The sequence below is a fragment of the Equus przewalskii genome, chromosome 11, assembly GCF_037783145.1.
Source record: "Equus przewalskii isolate Varuska chromosome 11, EquPr2, whole genome shotgun sequence".
In the NCBI taxonomy this organism is placed as follows: domain Eukaryota; kingdom Metazoa; phylum Chordata; class Mammalia; order Perissodactyla; family Equidae; genus Equus; species Equus przewalskii.
This window is the reverse complement of record NC_091841.1, coordinates 1,877,587-1,899,739: the sequence shown is the minus strand read 5'-3', so window position 1 is coordinate 1,899,739 and position 22,153 is coordinate 1,877,587. Positions and strand designations below refer to the sequence as shown.

At 41.6% G+C, this 22,153-nt stretch overlaps 1 protein-coding gene across 17 annotated transcripts in view; it reads right to left on the bottom strand.

The window, feature by feature from the left end:
* CD44 (CD44 molecule (IN blood group)) overlaps window positions 1-22,153 on the bottom strand; it is an 87,217-nt gene that overhangs the window by 25,789 nt on the left and 39,275 nt on the right. For 8 of the 17 annotated variants that reach the window (XM_070564778.1, XM_070564777.1, XM_070564770.1 and 5 more), the window contains 2 exons: window positions 16,662-16,730; window positions 14,327-14,560 (listed from right to left, as the gene is read on the bottom strand). In XM_070564778.1, coding sequence (XP_070420879.1) covers window positions 14,327-14,560; window positions 16,662-16,730 — 303 coding nt within the window. Of the gene's footprint in view, window positions 1-3,062; window positions 3,180-3,640; window positions 3,755-6,556; window positions 6,683-14,326; window positions 14,561-16,661; window positions 16,731-22,153 lie in introns of all 17 variants that reach the window. The other 9 variants (XM_070564762.1, XM_070564761.1, XM_070564767.1 and 6 more) reach the window with 4 other exon arrangements.

The window sequence follows — 22,153 nt, the reverse complement described above, 5'->3', positions numbered from 1 at the left end:
TCAAAATCATATCGTAGATCGGCACAAAGTTAGAACTAGCCCAGAGTCTGTGAATCCCCAGTATTCTTCTTATTTTACTAGCGTCTATGGCCTCATGTATCCTGCCTGAGAAAACTGTTGTTCAAAGAATTAACCTCTTTGCTCCAGTGGTTTTGGGGGAAGGACTATCTTATATAAGAACCTACAACAGGATGAGTGTCATGGGAGACCTTCTCAAATGGTGGTCACATCAGCCATAATTATATGCACTGGAAATGCACCTGCAGTGGATTTGCCCAGCATAGAAGACGTTGGGAATGACACAGAGGCTACTTCACTGACGCAAATGACTTGTGTTACGTCTGTGTGGCATCCAAAATTGCCAAAATTACTTTTTATTCTTTGGGGGGAAGATTAGCCCTCAGCTAAATCTGCCGCCAATCTTCCTCTTTTTGCTGAGGAAGACTGGCCCTGAGCTAACATCCGTGCCCATCTTCCTCTACTTTATACGTGGGACGCCCGCCACAGCATGCCTTGATGAGAGGTGCATAGGTCCCCGCCTGGATCTGAACCAGCGAACCCCAGGCCACTGAAAAGGAGCGTGCAAACTGAACTGCTGTGCCACTGGGCTGGCCCCCAAAATCACTTTTTAATAAAATTAGTTCAGTGGAAGAAAAACCATCTAAGCCAGTGTTTGGCAGTATATAAACAATACCAACGTGTGATAGACTTAACATTTCAGCCACTCAGTGTTGTAACTGTCCAGTTTCGAAAAGGACAAAATGAACGGAACAAAATTGTATCAGGGTTTCTCTGGGAAAAATCAGAAAGCCACTGACATTTTCATCTATAGCAACTAATAGCAGATTTTTAGTTGATCAAGAAAATGAGAGCTTATCAACTTGCCAAGCCAAAGTATATTTTGCAACTTGTAAAACTGATTGTATTTTATTATTTTAGAAAACGATATGTGTGATGTGAGAACAGCAAATACATTTGAAAAATAAAACTAATTTTCCTCGTTTTACCCTTGCAATGGCCAAAACATTCCTGGGGCTAATTGGTTATCCAGAGGGAGGCAGAAAAAATCCCAAATCTTAAGTTTTATCTCCCACTGACTAAATCACTACCTCTTGACAAATAAGCAAGTTAGGAAAACCGCTGAATGCAATTACAAAAAAAGAAAAATTAATCCAAACATAGACTGTCTAGTCAAAGTTTTTACTTTTAAAGAAAAAAGAGAAATGCATATGTATGTGCACATGCGCACGCACACACACACTATATACTCCTTCTATCACTATCTTTACAAACACAAAGATCTTTTTTTTTAAATATATATATACCTTTTTTAAAGACTGGCGCCTAAGGTAACATCTGCTGCAAATCTTCTTTTTACTTCTTCTTCTTCTTCCCGAAGCCTCCAGTATATAGTTGTATATTCTGATTGTGGGTCCTTCTAGTTGTGCTATGTGGGACACCGCCTCAGCATGGCCTGACGAATGCTAGGCCTGCGCCCAGAATCTGAACTGGTGAAACCCTGGGCCGCCGAAGCAGAGCGTGTGAACTTAACCACTCGGCCACGGGGCTGGCCCCCACAATGATCCTTTAACTATCTAGTAACCTGCTGTTTTCAACATATGAGTTAGCAGAGTATAGGATTTCCCTTGTAAAATATGAAAGTTGACTCTCTTCTACAAATTGTGATGTTCTTTTGATAAAGCCCAGTGGTCACCAACCAGAGCTCTGTGTTTGCAAGTACTGATAAGACAGTTGCTGCAGCTCTCGCTGTCTTCCCTCTGTTAGGCGCTGTCATGTCCGGTTTTTCAACTACCCTCCAGTGATGATGCCCCTCCCTCACCACCTTTTGACAATAGGTTCATTAATTCCAAGCCTCTTATGTAACTTTCTATTTTTTAAGTACAAACTGTCTTAAATCATTTCTGAGTTACACTGTCAGGACCCAAAGGGGACGGTATGGAATCCCATGCTTAAGAGACTTCTGCTTCTCATTCCTTCTTCTAGCAGAAGATTCTTTTTTTTTTAGCTTGGCCCATAATCCTCACGCGTGTATCAGATCCATTGGGGTAAATAATGAGACGTAGGCCTGTTGGACACATTCAGTACAAAGCCCAGGATTTACTAACCTAGTCCTAGCTGACGTCCGAAACATTTCTTTTGTTGTCTGAAGACATCCCTCAAACCATGGTTCCCCAAACCCCTTTGGTTTCTCCCTTTGGCTTCTAAGTGGCTGTTTCTTACATTTTTCCTTTAGGAGTATCCAAGGCTAGGAGAACAACGGTTGAATCCTAGCTTTAAAAATGCTACAATCCTAAATTAAGGCTTTTAAAATTCCAAACATGATAGACAGCTCTTTGAGAAATAGATGAAAGAAGAAGAGTATATACTTCTCACTTTTTGTTTCTCCTATCCTCATGGTCCAGGAGTGAACGAGATTGTTTTAGAAAACCTGAGATGTTTGCACATAAATGGAAATAACAGCATCAAAGCCTTCCCCAAGCTACCCCGGGTTCAAAAACAGAAATAGAACAGTCACAGAATTCAAATATAGACCATTTGAGCTATTGACTATCCTCCAAAATTACAAGGGATGTCTTTCTACAATGCAGTGAGGAACAGAATGGGAAAAAGAAACTGGATTCAACAAAGACCTTCATAGAAAATAAAAATCCCAAAGATCATTGCATTTGTCGAGCTTTCTTCCCAGATCCCACTACTAAACACCAAAAAACCCCACTCTTCATGATACAGTTCCATAAACACACTCAAACCACCCAAGTGGAACGTCTAGGAATCTTTGACACAAAAACCTTATCTCGGATCTTTGTAAACTTTTTATCTTTTTAAACATTTGGCCTTTTGGGCAACCTAGAAAATTAGCATTTTTCTGTCAATTTCTAAAAATTGTGTGCAGATTTGGCAGCTTTTCATTCTCTGGGGATAAAAGAAATTAGTGCATGGAAATAGAAGATGTGGCCAATGTCTAAAAAGAAGTCTTCCCTGTCCTCTGGAACGCCTCCACTAACTCATCTAAACAGACCGCTGACCGCCATCCTTCTTACTTGAGCTTGTAGAATGCTGGGTCTCCTCTTCGTCATGATGCTCATGGTGAACGAGAGGAGAATGTGGTTCCTGGGTCTGACTTTCTCCATAAGCACTGGTGCCACTTCTGTCCACATCTGTTGTGATGATGGTTATATACACTGTGACTTTTTATCAACCAACCTTGATGGTTCTGTTCTTCCATTGAAGTACATGCTACTTAATGGTTCTATCCCTAAATAATACCTCTGAGCGTCTACTATCAATACTTTTGAGTGACTTCACTAATCTCTCCCAAGAGAAAACCAACGGGCATGGAAATTCTTAATGATTAACTGTTATTCCACTATAACCTCTTTGTCAAGGGCAGCACCATAATGGTTTCATTTTTATAACAAAGCAGCATAAAATACCTTATGCCCAGATGGTATGATTGATAAATGACTCCTAAATTACACTGAGTATTCTCCTGAAAGCTCACTAAGAATGTGTGATGAGATATTAACTAAATTCCTCACTGTGTTCTGATGATTGACCTTTGCAGCATCATAGACTTCAAGGGAAAAAAGTCTTTAATTAAGTGTGCATAACCCATTACCAGTCATCCTTGTGGCTGTCTGAAGTAAGATGCCTGGAGTTGAATGGCCTGGGCTCCATTGCCGCCAATCCTCGTTCACTTCTGGGAACTTAAAAATCCGTGGTTTGGTTGGAACTGTGACAATGATGATTGAAGTAATTAAGAAAATGTTATTTCTCGAGCCTTCACCACTTTTTTTGCACATTTCTCCCTCCTTTAGTCTACAGAGTGAATCATCTATAACAGGTTGTATAGATGCTTGAGTGGAAATGGAGGGAAAGCAGAGAGTGCCTTCAGCTTGATTCAGCCATGTTGTTAAGCATCTCAGTGTCCTTTGCATTCTGTCATAGAATACGCTGGGGTCAGAACATGAGATCTTTCGGAGACAGCAGCCAAAGAAGCTGCAGCAGGAGGAAGAGCAGCTTTGAAGACACCAGCCCGCCACCGAGGATAACCAAAGATGTCGGAGCTTTGCCCGTCCGTGCAGTCTGTAAAGGCCCTCTGCACTTGAAAGCACAAGGAATTTGGATGGCTGCAAAGTGTGCTGCATGAGATTTTCAGGCTGCAGAGGTAGATACTTGACATTTACACCACGATGATCACGTTATTTCGTTAGTAGTTTTGGCGGCGGAAAGGAACACCCTGAGCAGCCAGAGTTTTCCTAGAGATGATTCTAAGAGAGAATAGCTACCTAGAACAGCCATATGATTGAGCTCTACATTTCTGAATATATCAAACACCTATGGTATTCGCATCAAATACAAAGCATTTCATGAGCAAGCCATTCAGAGCCAAGAAAGCAAAACAAGACACACGTGTTCAGTGGAAAAACACCAGAGGCGACCAACCACCATCACAGCAGCTCCCCAGGAAAAAAAGAGGCATACATCCACCAGTGCCCTGATGCCGTCACTCAAAACGACAGGGCTGTAATAGGAGATGCACCTGACAGAAGGATCATGACAAAATCAGAATCAATGACTTTTGTGACAAGGTTATTGGCAAATCCATCCTAATTCTTTCCAACTTTATTTTGATACCCAAATAATACAAAACTCTTTTCAGAACTGTAATACTATCAGCTCTGTTTCACAAGTTAAGAAAATCTGGTTTAGAATCCTTAACCATATTCTCAGTAAGTATTAAAAAATGGCAGTTACCACACCCCTACAGAAGAAGCAGGGCATCCTCCTGAATTATGTGCATAGGTGCCAAGCAGAAAAGTGAACTGAAACTGGAAAATATGACACAGAGATGAAAAATGCCAAGGGGAGTTTTCCCTGGTGCTTGATCATACAAATTATTTTCAAGTTAATCTGTTTGGGTTGCCACCAAAGAGAGTTTAGTTTCTCAAGTATCAAGACCACGTCTTTACTGATGACCCCACCTGGAAGATGAGGCCACATCCTGAACCCCGGAGAGAGTGTAACAGTAAAGTTCCAGTGTTTTTGGTTATTTGATTTTCTTTCTGAAGTGACTAAAAAGAGTTTCCTTTTTCTATAGACTTGTTTTCTGAGGTGTCCAGGTTAAGAAATACACCAGTCAAAAATTTAGATATAAAGCATCTAGTTCATCTAAAGTATTTGTCATCTCAGTGCCATATACTCAGATGCCTTCAAGGTCTAAGCTATTTTCTGGATCCCTCTTCTCCTGGCTGCTGTCCATTTGGGGATAAAACTCTTAGGTTTCAATGGGACAGATAGAACTTGAGTGACCTGAGAGAGCTCACGTAACATCCCAAAGGCACGCCTCCTCTAAGGGAAAGCAGAGCTGGGATGGAGTCAGGCTCAGCATTCTCATCTCTGTTCAGCAATATCTTAGGTCATTACAGGTATGTACAGGAAATTCAGTCATCTGGAAGAATATTAGGCCAACTTTTGCATTTTTTAAGGACATTTTTCAGCTCAATTTCCATGTGTGTTTTCAAAAAGCATTATAGCTGTCACAAATTCAGTTACTATTATGCAGTGATCACTATTTGCTTTTAATAATTGGCACTGTTTTGTTAAAGCTCAGCTGACATTTGTCCTTCCCTTCAATGTCTTTCTGTTATATGGGTGCCCAACTCTGGATTCGTCCCCTTGACCTCAATCAGGTTTGGATTAAGTAAGACAATTCTTGAGTTCTGGTTCCCATCTTTTAAGCCTTTCCAGAGCCTTCTAAATCTTCAATGTAGGATCATGTACAGCTTTTAATTACTACCCTCTCAGCCACATTCTCCAAGCCTATCGCTTCAACAGACCAGGAGTTCCTTGAAGACAAGGGCTCTGGCTTTTTTCATCTCTGAGTTGTCAGCACCTAGCACAGTAGGAACACAATGGTTACTTGTTGTAATGTTTTGCTATGCCATTCTCTGACACAGCTCAATAATTCAAAGAGAATCTGTAGCAGCAGATCATATAAATAAACAAAACAGGAAGAATGTGAGACATGAGAAATTTTATAACAGACACTTTTCCCATTTCTCCTCCAAATATGTTTTGGTTTCCATTCAAAACATTTCTTCATAATCCTTTTTTTTTTTTTTGAGGAAGATTAGCCCTGAGCTAACATCCACTGCCAATCCTCCTCTTCTTCTTTTTTTTTAAATTTTTGCTGAGTAAGATTGGCCCTGAGCTAACATCTGTGCCCATCTTCCTCTGCTTTATATGTGGAATACCTGCCACAGTATGGCTTGATAAGCAGTGTGTAGGTTCATGCCCAGGATCCCAAACGGCGAACCCTGGGCTACCAAAGTGGAGTGCACAAACTTAACCACTACACCACTGGGCTGGCCCCTATCCCTTCATAGTCTTATTGAGGTAGAACTAAGGTATGATCATGGGCTCATGCTCATTTTTCCTATTAACTATTTCCCAAGATAGATACTATTGGGCATCACTCAGATTAATTAGTAAGCCTCGTGCAAACGATTCTACTGTAATTGATTATTCTTACTGGTGCTGGAGACAAAATCTTCATCATCATCAATGCCTGATCCAGAATAACTGGGGTGTTTGTCTCTTTCATCTTCGTTTTCTTCAGTTGGCTCCCAGCCTGCTGAGATGACATTTGAATCCGTACCTGTTGTGGTGACTCGCATTAGTGGCTGAGCTGGATGTCAAGCAACCCGTTTGACAAAGGAAGAAAGCCAGGTACAAAGTGTATAATGGAATCCCAAAGATTATAAGGAGAAAGCGAGATGTTTGACTTGTATACCCCAAATTCTGATATCCTGGTCTCTGAAGCTAATACATAGATCTAAAAACAATCGGCTATGATCTTTATAACTGAACATGCTCTTTAAGGAGTTTAAAACCATAAATATGGACATAACCCCACCAAAGCAGTGAAAAAAAAAAAAGGCCAATGAATGCTCCCCCATGCTTTCAGATGCATTTCTTATTAACTTACTAAGCACATGCCATTAAAGTTAGGATGTCAAGAATAGAATGGAAAGGTTTCACATGTGCCTATTTGTTGCGTGAAGCCACCTTCAGAAAAACCTTGGAATCTAAACACACTTCAATCATTTCTAAGATTCCATAGTTGAAATCACAATTTAATAATTCACTTTTTTATCTTCTCTAACGTCAAATCACTGTAGCTCTGAACGCAAGTGAAAGCTACACTGCAGTTCCCAACAGCACTTTAGCATAGAGCAAAACAAGTTAGTCACTTAATAGAGAAGTCATGCTTGGCATTTATTAATGAACCAAAAGGGCTGACTACAGTGGACTGTAGCCAAGATTTTGAGAAATTCTCACTTTTTCCCTTTTGGATGCAATCACAGGAAAGGAGATGGAAATCTTCCAGCTCTGCTCAGTGGTTACTGTAGAAGATGTCTCTGCCCTGAAACAGGGTTGCCTACATTTTGAATGAGATGGGCGATATCTTTTGGAATGACTCTTAGTCTTTTCATATTATTAGTGTCTACCCCAAGAATAGTTCCACTGATGGAGATTTGCTGTGTTTTATTATTTCTAGCTCTACTGTTCTATTTTCTCATGAAAAGTCAAGAACTTTTTATAATTTTGGTCATTTTAGAGGATCTTTCAGAGGCAAAATTTTGTCTTCTCATCAAGAAGGACTTGGCCCCTTTTCACAGCTCCTTACCAGCCTCCTCCAGGGCTATATTAATTCTACAGAGTAGGAAGAAGAAATCTGCTCACTAATGCTACAAAATCAAACATGGAGATCTCAGAGCTCATGATTTTTCTAAAGTCATCAAAATCATTTGTGAAACTAGAAAGGTCTTCAGACTTTGACAACATCTCAGAGGCCAATGAGAATTATTGACCACTGTCAAGGAGACACATGAAATGAGATAATCAACTCATTGCCAGCCATTCTTGTTGTTGTGTGAAGAAAATTCTTGGACTCTGATGGTTGAAACCACCATGAAAACAAATCTTGGGCTTCTCGCCTCTTCACTGCTGTTTTGGGAGCTGCACACTAGTACTCATCAAAGCCATTGTAACCATAACTGAGTTGATTGCTGAAAGGCTAATTATAAGTTCCTAAGAAATAATGTTGTATATACTTTAACTTTTTCACTACTCAAGAGAATTATCTGTAGTTGATATAGATGGCAGAAAGAACGGGATAAAAGCACAGAAGTTCCATTTCTTTCAGAGGCCCAAGCTGGAGTCCACAGAATGTCAAAGATGGAAGGACCTTACATATCATCTACTTCATGCTCCTCATCTTACAGATGAAAAAATTGTGATGGACAGACCTTGACTTGTCTAAAGTCAGAAAGCTAAACAACAGAGAGAGATCAAAGAGAGCATGAGAGCAGTCTTCAAATTTTAAAAGGCTATAACATAAGAGAGAGATTAAATTTTTGCCTGTACTCCCAAAAGGCCAAACTAGGACCCGGGGTGTGAACTTCAGGGAGATAAATATTCTTTCAAATGTGGGATTTAAAAAAGTAATAATCTCAACTATCCAACAATGAGATTCTTCATAAAATATTATGTTCCCCACCATCAGAAAGATCTATTAACAGGAAAGCTGTGTAAGAGATCAAATGATTCGAAGTGTTGACTGAACTAGACCGTCTAAGATCGTCTCCAATCTGAGTCTGTGACTCCAAAACCTGGCTGTTCGGAGTCCTAGCCCTTTATCTTTCACACACTCTACCCTGGCCAACCAATATTGTTCTCAAAGAATTCAGGATATGATATTTCTTCCAGCAATCCCAGCCATCCTCAAAATATGGGAGAATGACACATGAAGGGGAAGACTAAAGAAGACGCCTTTCCACTTTTCTCCACTTAGAGTCCAAATCGTCTAACAACCTCGCTCATGGGCACTTTTTATATAAACACTATATTTTGCAAAGCAGAACAGGACACTTTGAGTCCCAGGTTTTGAAAATAGGATAATCAATCAAGAAAGACAGACAGACATGAAGTAACCTAATGGTCTCACTAATCAGATCAGAAGCAAGAGTCCTGATTTGAAAACTTTCAAAGACTTCCATTTCTGCAACCACGACGTTCACCAGAAGAATATTAGATATTATTAGACGAAAAACTGAAAAAAAAGTTCCGCGACGCTGAAACTCTCATTAAATTCCCAAATACAAAAATAAGGTGAATTAGATTTCTTTCTTCAGCTATCAAGAAAGCCCAGAAATGACCCAAGATGAAACACTGACAAGATCATTTCCTTCACACTGTTTGTGCTATGAAGATAAACATTGCAAACATTTAAAAACGGCATTTTGTTATTCCGCTCTCTGTCTGTCTCTTGTTCCTTCTCTTTCCAGAATTGTCTTAATCACTATGATATGCAATCACGACATCAGCACTATTTTTCTTACTTGAATATTTGTCGAAATAAAGGATATAGTTTATTCAATGTCTTGTAAGCTAAGCAAACTTTACATTGGCTTAATGGAAGGACCATTTTTATTGCTCTCCTTCTGTAGAAAGAACGCCGAATTATTTTGAAATATGGCCACATCCTCCATCAACAAAAGTTAATAAATGAAGATATACTTGTAATCTCCCACTGTCAGAGACTTTGAGTCTTTTCCCACAAAAGCTCCCAAGTGAGAATACTTTGCAGGGGTTCAGAATCAGTCGTCAAACATTCGGGAAGCTTGTTAGAGGCCTAGATTCTAAAAGAAAGTAACAGGGCACTTCCTACACTTTACAGCTGAGGTTTTAGATGTCCAAACAGACACCCGGGGCCTACACTTTCCATCTGTAAGTCAGTATCTCCATCTACTATTACTGACTGTGATAATTAGATCAGCAGAAAATAGGAGCCTGCACTTTCTAACACACTTCTTTCTAGAGAACATGTTCTGAATGAATCTCCTAATCGAAGCCTCAAGGAAAAATAATTCTGATTCTACATGCACGTTGCCAAAAGGAAAACGAGTAGGATATTGAGAGTATCTAGTCATATCCCCAGATCCATAGGCCTCTCTGATAAATGAAATGGTACAGACTCTGTTCTCACTAAGGATGCTGATGGAGCATCAATAGGAAACTTCAGCGTGATAACGGATGCTCTTTTCCTTAACACTGAAACACTTGGCATTCAGGACAGCAAGTAAGCAAAAAACATAACAGTTTACCTGTCACTTCTGTCGTTGTCCTATCTTGAATCTTAGGCTGTGAATTACCAAACCAGAACCATATCCAATTATTTTGCGTGTGAGCTTCTGCATGGCTGTTTGAGTGCACAGTTGAAGTAACCGGATCAATTATGAAAATATCATTCAGTGAGATCTTTCTACAAAACCTTTACTCTCAGTTCTGTCTATGTATACCATCTGTATCTGTTATAGAATGGAGATCAGAAACAAATCGAGGCCTGATTTTATCTTTCCAGTCTCCTAAAGTCTCTTAGAATCTTAGGACAGCATTAGAAATACAAATTCTGTATGCATATCAATTCAGTGCTGCTCATTCTACAAACTGAACCCCCTGAATACAGGCTCAGAGCAAAATCAAGTAGCAACTTAATAACCTGTGATGGAAAAGAGATTTTGTATTTACTTGGCTGGGTGACCCTGCTGTGAACAGAAGGTCCTTGATGCAGCATTTCCTAAAGTTGCTTTCATTCATTTATTTTTGGAGTATCTTTAGAGGTGCTTGCCTGTATCTTTTGGGTCTATCATTTTACCCAGGTAGCCTGTGATGACAATCAGAATTTCAAACCTCCACCCCCACTCATTAATCTCAACTTAAGCTTTACACTTGAGCAGAAATCAGATCAAGCTTTCTCAAGTATCCATCTACCACTTTCTGTCACTTTTAATTCTAACTCAGAATGTATTTCCAGAAAACAAACACAAATGCGCAAGTTAGAGAAATTCTGGACTCTGTTCAAATTAGAGAAAGGACAATCAGTAAGATTTTACAACTTGAAATCTCTCATTCGACTCTCACGTTGGACTTGAGTCCAGAATGTTTCCCTGTAGAAGAAGAATGGCAAAGATGATCAGGATAAACATGTACACAGCTGAGGTTTTCATAAATCATTCTGAGTCACACACTCCTTTCAAAATTGGATGTTATGGCCTTTCTCCTCACAAAAGTGATCCTACACACTCAAACTTTTGCATATTATTTCAGGCAGCTCTTGACTACCTTATGATCGATCACTGAACCTACCGGAAGTCCATGAACTCTAGGTTAAAATCTTTGACTCTATACACACCCAACGTCAACAACCTGCATAATACGTTCCATGCGACAAAGGACACATTTGCACAGAATAGAAAGTAGAGAGACAGCAGCCAATTTCACCAGTGATTCCCCAAGATAAAGCTGAGCAACCCCTGGAAAAGTCGCAGACACACCATTCTCACCTCAGAAACTTTATTAAGATACACAGCTCCTGCCAGCCTCACCCTCCGGTGCACCAGCAAGAGACCACCGCAAGCAGACAGACAAGCGCAAGCTAGAAATCTGCATATTTCTGGCTTCTGGAAAGCAGTTGTATGAAATTTTGGAAAAATGGAAAAAGCTACTGTCTAGCCAGCAGAGTTTCCAATTTTCCCCACCTAAGTAGGCGATGCCAGACCAAAAAAACAAAAACAAAAACAAAAAAATCTATCTATATAAAGACATATATATGTCTATATATATATATGTATATTTCTTTGACACCCAGAAGACAAGGAACTAGAGCAATCCAAGGCAAGGGTCTGCTTCCTGGGTTAGTTTAGGTTTCTGGATTCCAAAGAATTCCAGATCACCAATAGAAAAGAGGCCAATGACACACCTGCAGGAAGGCTCTTCCAAAAATAGCATTTATAATAAAAAGTCTGCAGGAATTTGAAACCTACCCAGATGGTTGTTCTTACTGGCTTTCCCTATCGCCATCCACTAAGGACCCTTAAGGCAGGAAGGAGCCAGCGGAGCCAAAGCTGCACTTCCATGTCCTGAGCCAGCCCTCCTCCGGACCTCTGCCCTCCTGCGTGCGTTAGGGAGGATTTGCAGCCAGTCCCTCTCACTGAGTCCTGACTCTCAGTCCAACAGTCATGAGGTTTTGGGAATCTCCTCACTGGGCTTAGAAAATATAGCCTATTCAGGAACTCATCAACTGCAACTTGTCCTAGTAACTAGGCTATATGCTACGTTCAAGTTTCTACCTGCTTGTTTTCTTTGCCACCCTGCTGTGCATGAATGGATTAATTTGCAGCGCCCATGGGCCTCACTGGAGCCTATAGCACTTCAGTGGCCCTCAGGTTAGCCCTGGACTCACTCTGCTGGACAAATGAGCCTCTCTCTTCCTAAACCATCAACAGAAACTTAGCCAAGTGCTCTGGAAAGAGGAAAGCACGATTCTTTTCTCAACCCAAATCCCGAACTATGTTTTAGTTAAATCTCAAAGCATTCCTTTTCCCACTTGATTTCTGAACAGCATATAACTCCATGAAGACGGGAACAACTCTGTCCCCAGTAACTAGAGCAATGTCTGGCACAGAGAAGACCTCAAATATTGGTTGAATGGATGACTAGCTTACTTCTCTTCAATATTTTTCCTAATGGAGTTTACCACTGGATCCCAAGCCTTAAAACAAGCTGCTACACAGTAGTCCTCAAAATACATTTGCTGATTAACTCACTTAGGCGGGAAAGGTGCGATCTTTAAAAGATGTGCTATGAATGTTCATAAAATGTGCTAACTGCCTTTTCTAAAGCACATGTGAAATACTCGTTATTTTATATAGGCCACTAGCAGCTTGTTAACTTCATCTAGCTCCCACAAGACATATTTTGTCAGGGTTTTCTTCCTTGGTGGGAAATGGTACTTTAGGGTAGGCCTGATCTGCTTGTTGCTGAGACCATTAATTGTTGTGTTTGCCAACAGCAGACAAAATGGCACACCCGGATGATAAGCACCGTCAACACGGTGACTTTTAGAAGTTAGGGAACCCAAGGGGCAGCAAGTAGCCAGCAGCACTGCCTCTTGGTTTGTAAAAGCTTCTTTCATGAAGTGCTGGCCGTGGGATTTCAGACAATGAGGTGACACAATCTCCAGAGAGCCAATAATCCAGGAAAGCATGGGCAATTTGAAAATATCTGCTTTTTGAAATGCTTCAAAGAATCCACAGAGTATGACCAGAACCCCGAGCCTTTTTCCATCATCTGCTCAGCAAGCTGCTAACAGAATTTTAAACCACTGTCAAGCAAGTAAACTTCCATTAAATCATGGTGCTCTGGAGGTTGCCCTGGCTTCTGGATGACGAGGCATAGGAAAGTTCCCCGACTTCACTTTCATAAACCAGGAGATTTCTGCCACAGTCTTTGGAGACCAGAGTTCCACCCCTCAAGAGCCACAGCCCAGAAAACAGAAAATCCACACCATACTAGGAAAGCTGCTCAAGAGGCAGATGCCCTATTTGTGTTGGAATAATCCTCCACAGAAGGAACACAGCCAATCTGGAAATCTGTTTTAAAACAAACCATAGGGAAAAAGCAGAGGGAAGCGAAGAAGGAGATAAGAGGGCCATGTAAACAGTTGTCAACGAAAGTGAAGCACGAGGAGCGAAAACCCAAAGAAATCCAATGCAGTGTTTACATATACCCACTCTTGGCGTCCCAAAGCAATGAGTTACCCACACAAACCAAGCAAGTATTAAGAGCCTTCTCCTACAGCCTGGAAATAAAACTCTTAAGCAGATTTAATTTGATCAGGTAACTCCTTCAGATATGCTTCTTTTGACCAAAAACAAAGGAAGTGTTTAGTGAATCATGGATGATGAATATAACTGAATATTGTACAGTTGATAATATTAATATAAATCAGGTCAAAACGTAAAAATATAAAGTTAAGTTGAAAAAGATAGCAGATGGAATGGTATGCATACACTATGATCCCAACTTCATAAAAACCGTTTTATCCATAGGGTGATAAGAACAAGAAGGAAACACACAAAAAAGAAAATAGCTTCCGTATCAGGCTCGAACTGTCATCTGTCAGGGACAAGAGAACAAGGGAAGTTCTTCTAAGAAACTTCCAATATGGTACTTCTTATCCCAAGGTAAGAAAAGCAGAGCCGTAGACGGACATCACTGTAGGCAGAAGCAGTCAGGGCACACAGGGCACTGCAGCCATGAGAGCCCCCACCTCTGTGACACCACCTACTTTTAGAGACAGGAGACACCAACACGTGAGTGCGCATCACTCAGGAAGATCAGAGACGTTTTCTCAAACACATCGCTATTGGAAAGCACAGTGATTCATTCTCCTTACTGGTAGTGGGAGTCTTCTCTGGGCTGTCAGACACCCAGGGACTGCTCTGGTCTTGGGTGGGGCGAGTGGTTGGAAGGTGGGTGTGGAAGATGCTGTAGCCTCCTGAAGTGCTTCTTTCGCTGGAGGACCCACTGCTCACGTCGTCATCCGCAGGGGTGCTGGGGTTGATGTCTTCAGGGTTAGTTCTGTACTCGCCTTTCTTGGTGTAGCGAGTGCCATCACGGTTAACGATAGCTAGGAGAGAGAGAAGGCACTTTCAGAACTGGACAGCTGACATTCTCTGAGTACAGGAAAGACTGTGGAGTATCATATAAAACAGTGACTTCAAAGCTATTTTTTCCTTTTTATTAAGAAAAACACACCTAACTACCTATTTAGTGGGGTGACAGAATGGCTGAGGCACTAAGAAAATGCGCCCTTCTCTGCCCACCCACGCGCCCTGGAAATGGGGAGGGGAAAAAGGAGGTGTCGGGAAGTGTCCATGTTTGAATGCCAGCTTCGTGTGGCTCTGGACAAGGTAGCCCACTGAGCTTCAGTTTTGTCATCTGTAAAATGGGAATAATACTCCCTCCTGTTACGAGCACTATATGAGACATTGTAAAGTGCTCAGCATAGTTTTCAAGATATAGTTGGTGCTCAATAAATGAAAATTCTCCTGCCTGTTCCTTCCTCTCCCTTCTGAAGTACACGTAAAATTTGTTGCTACTAATTCCATCTATTTTCAGAAAAGATTTAAAGTAGAAGACAAAAAGTAGCCTCTGCAGGGAAGATACATTGACAAATCCATGAAGAATTAGATTTTCTTTTTAAGGAGCCAATTTTGTCAGTTTAGGCAAACCCTTATTTCCGGCTAGGAAATCAGAAGGGCTAAATATTGACAGAGGCTCTGCCATCCTCAGAAATTCACCCTTGAAATGAACAGGCATGGATGCATAGAAAGATCAAAATCTTTGCTTTAAACAAGGAGATGGTTAGAACAGACAAGAGGAAAAAGCTGGAAGGAATTTGTTCAGTGTTCCTCCCTAAAAGTATTTGCTGCCTTCACGTCTGGGCCAGTCACTACATAAGTGTGCATTTAGCTGAAATTTTTCTGCTATATTGTCTTGGTAGGACTAAATATTTCTTATGTCTATCTAGCTTGCCCAGTGGAACTGTTAATAAAACATAAATTAAAAAACAAAGTCTCAATCATCCTGATAATCTCTGTGGGTGAGACCTGATAAGGAAATATGACCAAATTTGTACAGGTCTGGACTTCAAAAGAGATCTGTGGGGACCAAGGAAATGGAGCATTCATTGAGTAACAACTCGGGCCAGGCATGCATTAGACATTTTATCTTTCTGAACTTCCGTGACAATTCTCAGAAGTCGTTCCATTACCCAGATGAGAAAACAGAGGCTCAGAAAGAATAAGTCGTTCCTCTAAGATTCAGATCAGACCTGACTGAGACAGCACATCTCACACTGCAGGACTCTCCTCTCTTTTGCAAGGCACAGGCCAGGGACAATTCCTTGCATAACAGTGGGCGCTGGATCGTGTGGTCCAGGCAGATTCTCATCCCCTGCCACCACCACCACCCATGCACACTGAGGGGTCTGCTTCTTAGGATGGAGAAATTGGGCCGCCCAACACTGTGGCATACTTCTCAAAGAAACGAGCTCAGAGGCAACAGGATCAGATTAAGAGGTTGACCTATTTGAGCGTTCTGGTTGAGATATTCTGTTTTCTACAGGGCCGATACCCACTTCTGTGGGTAATTGAGATGATTTCAGATGGATGTGGCAGAAACAATGTTGAAACATATATCAGCAAGTTTATACCCTTCAAAATTACCTTTCAACACTTCAGTTAAATCAAATAGAAAAATTGGGAGGCTGAAATGCCCCTACCAACACTTACGAATGCCCTTCTATCAGAGCCTTTTCAGGAGCTGGAATTTAAGGACGTTAGTTAATTTTTCTTACATTTAAATTTATTCTTAAGGTTGTTTTGTATGACAAGGGGTGCCGGCTTTTCATGTGCCGTTTCTTTTTCTAAAATAAATGTATTATAAGTAGAAAATAATGGGTGAATGAAGTGAAAAATATCAAGTAAATGATAGGGCTGTGTACATAGATATGCCCCCTAAAAATGTGAAAGTGGTCTTCAAATGCCTGAAGTTTGAGGAGCAATGTGTTGGGGTAAACCAGAGAGCCGTTTCAGGCCATCACGGGAGAGCGGGGAGAAAGAGTGAATCGTAGCCCATCGCCCCTGGCCTTGCGGGAATGACTGGGGTTCATTCAAACATGAGACGGAAAATGCGCCCGTCCCTTCGAGGCGAGAAGAGGCACGTACTTATGGTAATGGGTCCCTCGAAGGCGTTGGGCAGGTCTGTGACCGAGGTGCAGTCTTCTTCGGGCGGAGCTATGGAGCAGAAAAGAAAAGAAGGCATGAGATTTCTTAAAAGATGTGAGCAAAATAATTTCTATTAGTTAGTTAGGACTTACATATCCCAAACTTATAACTTATCCCAAATAATTTTCTTTTTCTGAAACTTGGTTATGTCTTCTAGGAACTTCTCTGAGCTTTGTGTTGCATTTTCCATATTTATTTAGCTTCATATATTTCTAGAAGCTTACTTGTTCCCTTACCCACCCCAACAAATTCATTCATTAACACATACACATGCTTTATGTCAGGCATCGTGGAAGGCTGGGAGTACAATGGTGAGTAAGACAGACGTGGTCCTTCTCTGACGAAGCATACATGAGAAATTACCTTCTTAATTTTTTATTACAAAAGTAATGTGGGAACATTGTAAAACTTTTTTAAAATAAAGAAATGTATGAACTATAATGAGAAAATCATGCGTAATCTCAATAACCTACAGAAATGATGGAAAAACATGGCAGACATAAAATCAAATGTTTATCAACATGAACAGCATGAGAATCTGAAGATCAATATAATCTACAAAGAACTTACTTGATAGAAATATTTAAAAACAAACTTATCTCTAGCCTTTTTCTTAATGTAATAATTAATTTATTAACGAATCTCTTTAGATGCCTACTTTGTATAAGCTGCTCCTCAGCCTGGATTCTCTGCGGGGGTCCGCCTCTGGTCTCGGCACTCAGAACATCTCCTGAGGCTGCCGTTTCGCTACATCTCACCATAGGCACCTCTGGCTTCTTTTTCTTTTGTCCTTCATTTACGTTCTACATTCCCCCCTTTGCAGGAGTAAAGATTTCTGACTGTGCCTTGGGCCTGCCTGCCACCCGCAGATGTTACTGGTAGCCCTCAGAGCAGCACCGTGTAAATAAAGCCCCAGAAAGGAAGTCCTGAAAGTTCCACCCCACCTGCCCTCCTTGAGTCCTACAAGACTGCAGAACGTCTCAGCAAACTGTTCCACTCGTGACCAAACGCTCTATTCGGTAGCTAGACCTTGTTTTGAGCTCTAAAAATTCAAAGAGCTTGAAACTGGCTTTTCTGTTATAGGAAGGTTGGATCTGCTTTTACATGCTGTGTGTGAGTTTTAGGTTAAATGGAAATTTATTTGTTAGATTGGTCTCTCCAAAGTTTCTTCTTGGCAAAGAGGAAGGAAGAAATGAATGGATGGATAGAAGGATGGATGGATAGACAGATGGATGCACGGATGCAGGCAGAATGTTACCACAAGCAAGGCTGTTATCACAAGTATATATTAATTGTCCTGCCATAAATCACTGGGCTCTCAGAACACTGGACAAAAATACAAGTTGAACAAAACAGGTTTTGGTTGCATCCCAGTTCCTAGGAGCATCTTTTCCCACAGATCAAGAGGATGGCCTTTACCTGCCTATTTCTTCGGCCTCATAGTGAAACTAACTGGCAGCTTTATATATTCAACCAGAGAAAAGCAGGTGTTAGGAAAAGCCATTCCTGCGAAGCCTGATTACAACATTTCTCAGAAGAGAGACTCTTCAAAGAGAAAGTCGCTTCCTCGGTAAGGTCATTCCTCACCATCCAATCCAAACCACCGCCCACCACTCCCCACACCCATCACCATCGCGTGTCATCCTGCTCTCGGTTCTCCTTCAGGCTTACCACTATCTACAATTATCTTGTTCATTTTACTCGGTGGCTATTCACGGCACATCTCCCAGCCCCTACCCCCTGCTGCCCACCCACCTCTGTAAAACATGTAAGCTCCACAAGATGACTTGTAACCTTATCTGTCTTGGTCAGAACATTTAAACGTGATGGAAACAGAGAGGCACTCAATAAATGTTTGTTGATGAATGAAAAAGCAAAAAGTTAACAATATAATTTTCCAAAGGTCCATTCTTCCTGTAAGCAGACCTAAGATGTTAACCCCCAAATGGTCTGCAAATATAAAGAGATCAAGAAGCAATCAGATAAACCCTGGATGGCAACGTCATAAGAAATAATTAAAGGAAGTTTCAGATACATCAGTTCATTTATTCATTTTAAGGGTTTACTCAACACATGTGCCAGATCACAAAATGAAAAAGGAGCGAAAACTGAACATGTTGCTGCCCCTGCTTTTGAGGAGTTCACAAGGTCATGGGGGCAATAATAATTAATATTTCTTGTGATGTTTACAGTTTTCAAAAAACATTTTCCCAATGATTCCTCTATTTGAAAATCAGGGCGTACAGCCAACCTGGGAGATCTTGAAGAATATTTATTCTGTCTCGGGGACACGACCAGAAACTGCCCTGACCTGAGAGATGCTTCTGATATCATGCTGCACAAACCCAGAAACAGACTTTGGATTATTGCTTCTTAGTGGCAAGGATGGAAGAGTCTCCCCCAAATTCAAACACAACTGCAGACAACAGTAGCGTACTGGGCGTTTCCAGGAGTTGAGTTGTAACAGAACGGGACATGATGCCCAAAACACTAAGTTTTGTAAATGATTAGAGCATTTGTTCACATGGTCCCCCTTCATGCTCCAATTCACCTTAACTTTTGTAAAGAACATCCAATCTGGCAAGCATACTAAGAAGGACGGTGACCTAAATGAGTAGTGAATACATTCATGCTCCCATGTCACATAGCAGAACCTCAACAGACAGCCTTTCATCCCATTTAACGAGCGTCGTGCTGCTGGCAGATCAAGCCTGGGGAGGTCTTCCTGAACTCAAGGGCTTGTTGGAAAGATTCTGGGATGGGCACCAAAGCGGCCAAGACAAACTTGAACTCTTCAGTCCAGCCAATCAGTCATGCCAAATAGAAAGGCCCCTTCTTCAATGCCTGACACATTCTAGGTAGCCAGGAAATATTTGTTGAGAAAACGAGTGAATGAACAAACAAATGAAGGTAGTCTCTTCCCCTAAATTCTACCTTCGGAAGAGAATGAAACACTGAGAGCAAACCTAAAGAATGAACCAGTCAGTGCTCTGTGTTGTTAACACAGAAGCCACCGGGCCCCCGCTGGGCGGTACTGTTGAGACATGAGGCAATCAAAATCTTCAGGGTCTGCTTTATTTTCATTTGTAAACCATGGGCCTTGTTTTACGAAGATACCCTGAAACCATAAGCATCAGAAACTATCTGCTAAGATGGAGCTGGCTCTGGTCCCGGTAGCCAGTTGGGGGGGATCACATCATTGGGACCTGACCACCCGCTCGTGGGTCTCAGGCTAAGCTGGATTCAGGGATCTTTCCAGTGAGAGCCTTTGCATGTAGCAGACGGTATCAAGCTCAGTAGCTCACTCAATACCCCATCATCTGATTCCAAACCAAGGCACCTAGAATCTGTTTATCCTTAGACATATGTTCTTCTCCAGCTCCTTTTTTCTTTTTTCTTTTTTTTTTTTTGGTCTTATTGCTTTAACAAGATTCTTAACTCCCAAGACAAGAAATATGGCCTCCGGTTCTTTCTCACCCTACTCTGCCCAGCACAGTACTGAGTGGATATAGTTGATCAATAAATACTCTTTTTAAAACTTAAAAAAAACTTATAAAAGCAGCCTATCCACATTGAGTACATTTAGAACAGAGAAAAAGAAAAACATCACTTCGAAGTTTACTCCTCTAATGCAGCCATTTTGGTATGCAATACACCCCCAGGACTTCTCAATCTTTTCAACTGAACTAACCTCCCTGAAGAAGAGGAAAGTTAATTAGCACTATTCACTCCCTTCTCTGAGGATAGGCCCAACCTTATGGGCAAAAATAAGGGCGGGGAGAAAAGTCTCAGCAGTGACTTGCCTAGCTGGCTTCAAGTCCGGGCAACAAAGCAGTGTGAGCTTCTACCTTCAGGAGTTAACGTTCTTTCCAGCAAGTGATACCAACTTGTAAAACAGGTGAGACAATGTGGATATGCAACAACATAATTTATTGCATCCATTCACTCGACAAGACTCAACGGGAGACACAACAGGCAGTATCCAGAGACATTCAAGAGCGTGCGGTCTCAAGCTAGCCATTTGCCATGTGACCAACCCCTTCATCTAAAGCACAAAGTCTTCCTTGACCTCTGGCACTGAGAGGGGCTGGCTGGACCACATGTTGCTCGGTGTCTATTTCTGTTGACTTGCATGTGAGTTTTCCCCTGATAATGTCATTAGAAGGCACATCCCGGGTGTGGGTATTGGCCATGTACTGTTCTACCTCAGTTGGTCTCTCCTCCTTTTGGTCAAACTCCATTTGTGTTCTTTGCTCACATGACAGGGAGAAGTAAGCATTCGACAGTCTCCTTATTTTGAGAGTCCCTCCACAGGTTTGGTGACTTGTGTGTATAATTTATTGGCTTCACACACTCCATTCCAGCTAAGCAGCCCTGACACTTCTCTGTCTCCTAAACTCTAGGTTTCTCCTCCAAATCCCCACTCAGATCCTTGCTGCTCACGCCACAGTGGGTGGGTGTGGTGGTACCCCAAAGCTGTTGCTGTAATCTCACAATTTCTTTGATGTCCCCACTCTAGCTTAAAAATCCACACAGATTTTATAGTCTTCTACCATATACAATATGTTTATCTCATAAAAACAATGCCTTGGGGGCTGGCCCTGTGGCCGAGTAGTTAAAGTTCCCCGAATTCCACTTCAGCGGCCCAGGGTTCATGGGTTCAGATCCCAGGTGTGGACCTACTCCACTCAGTGGCCATGCTGTGGCAGTGTCCCACATACAAAATAGAGGAAGACTGGCACAGATGCTAGCTCAGGGCGAATCTTCCTTGCCAAAAAAAAAAGTGCCTTAAGTCATTATATAATCATATCTGTGTGTGTCTCATACAGATAATGTCTTGAGTCACTTTCCAGCTAATATAACACGCCCTTCCCATCTTAAAGGAAAACTGACATGCCAGGAAGACGTGTCAAGTTTACCTGTGGCTTCATCCTCCCCTTCACACAATCTCAAACCTTTAGGGGGAACAGAAGGCCCAGTTTGAAAAGTAAAACATTTGATTGTTAGCATTCAAAAATTTGACATTTATGGGTCTGACTTTTCTCAAAGGACCCTCAAGTTTCGTGATGCATAGAATTCTTTACTTTTACTGAACTAGAGTAGTAGGCGTAAGTTTCTGGGACAGTGGTTGGAAGTAAGTCCCCAAGATAGGGAAGGGAGTTGGCCAGCAGCCCTGAGTGCACATTTCAACTTGCTTTTCTTATTCTCTGGTTGTGGGTTCTCAGTTGTTGGGCAAGGACACTCAAGAAGGTCAAAGGCCTCCGAGCCCTCCCTCCCACCCCAGCACCTCCTAAATACCTTGAAGCTGAGCCGTTTGGCTTGTACTCCAGTGCCATCAGTAGATTCCTGTCACCCCTCTGTTCAAACCTGCAATGACTCCCCAGCACACAGAATGGAATCCAAACTCTCCACCACGGCCCACAAGACCCTGC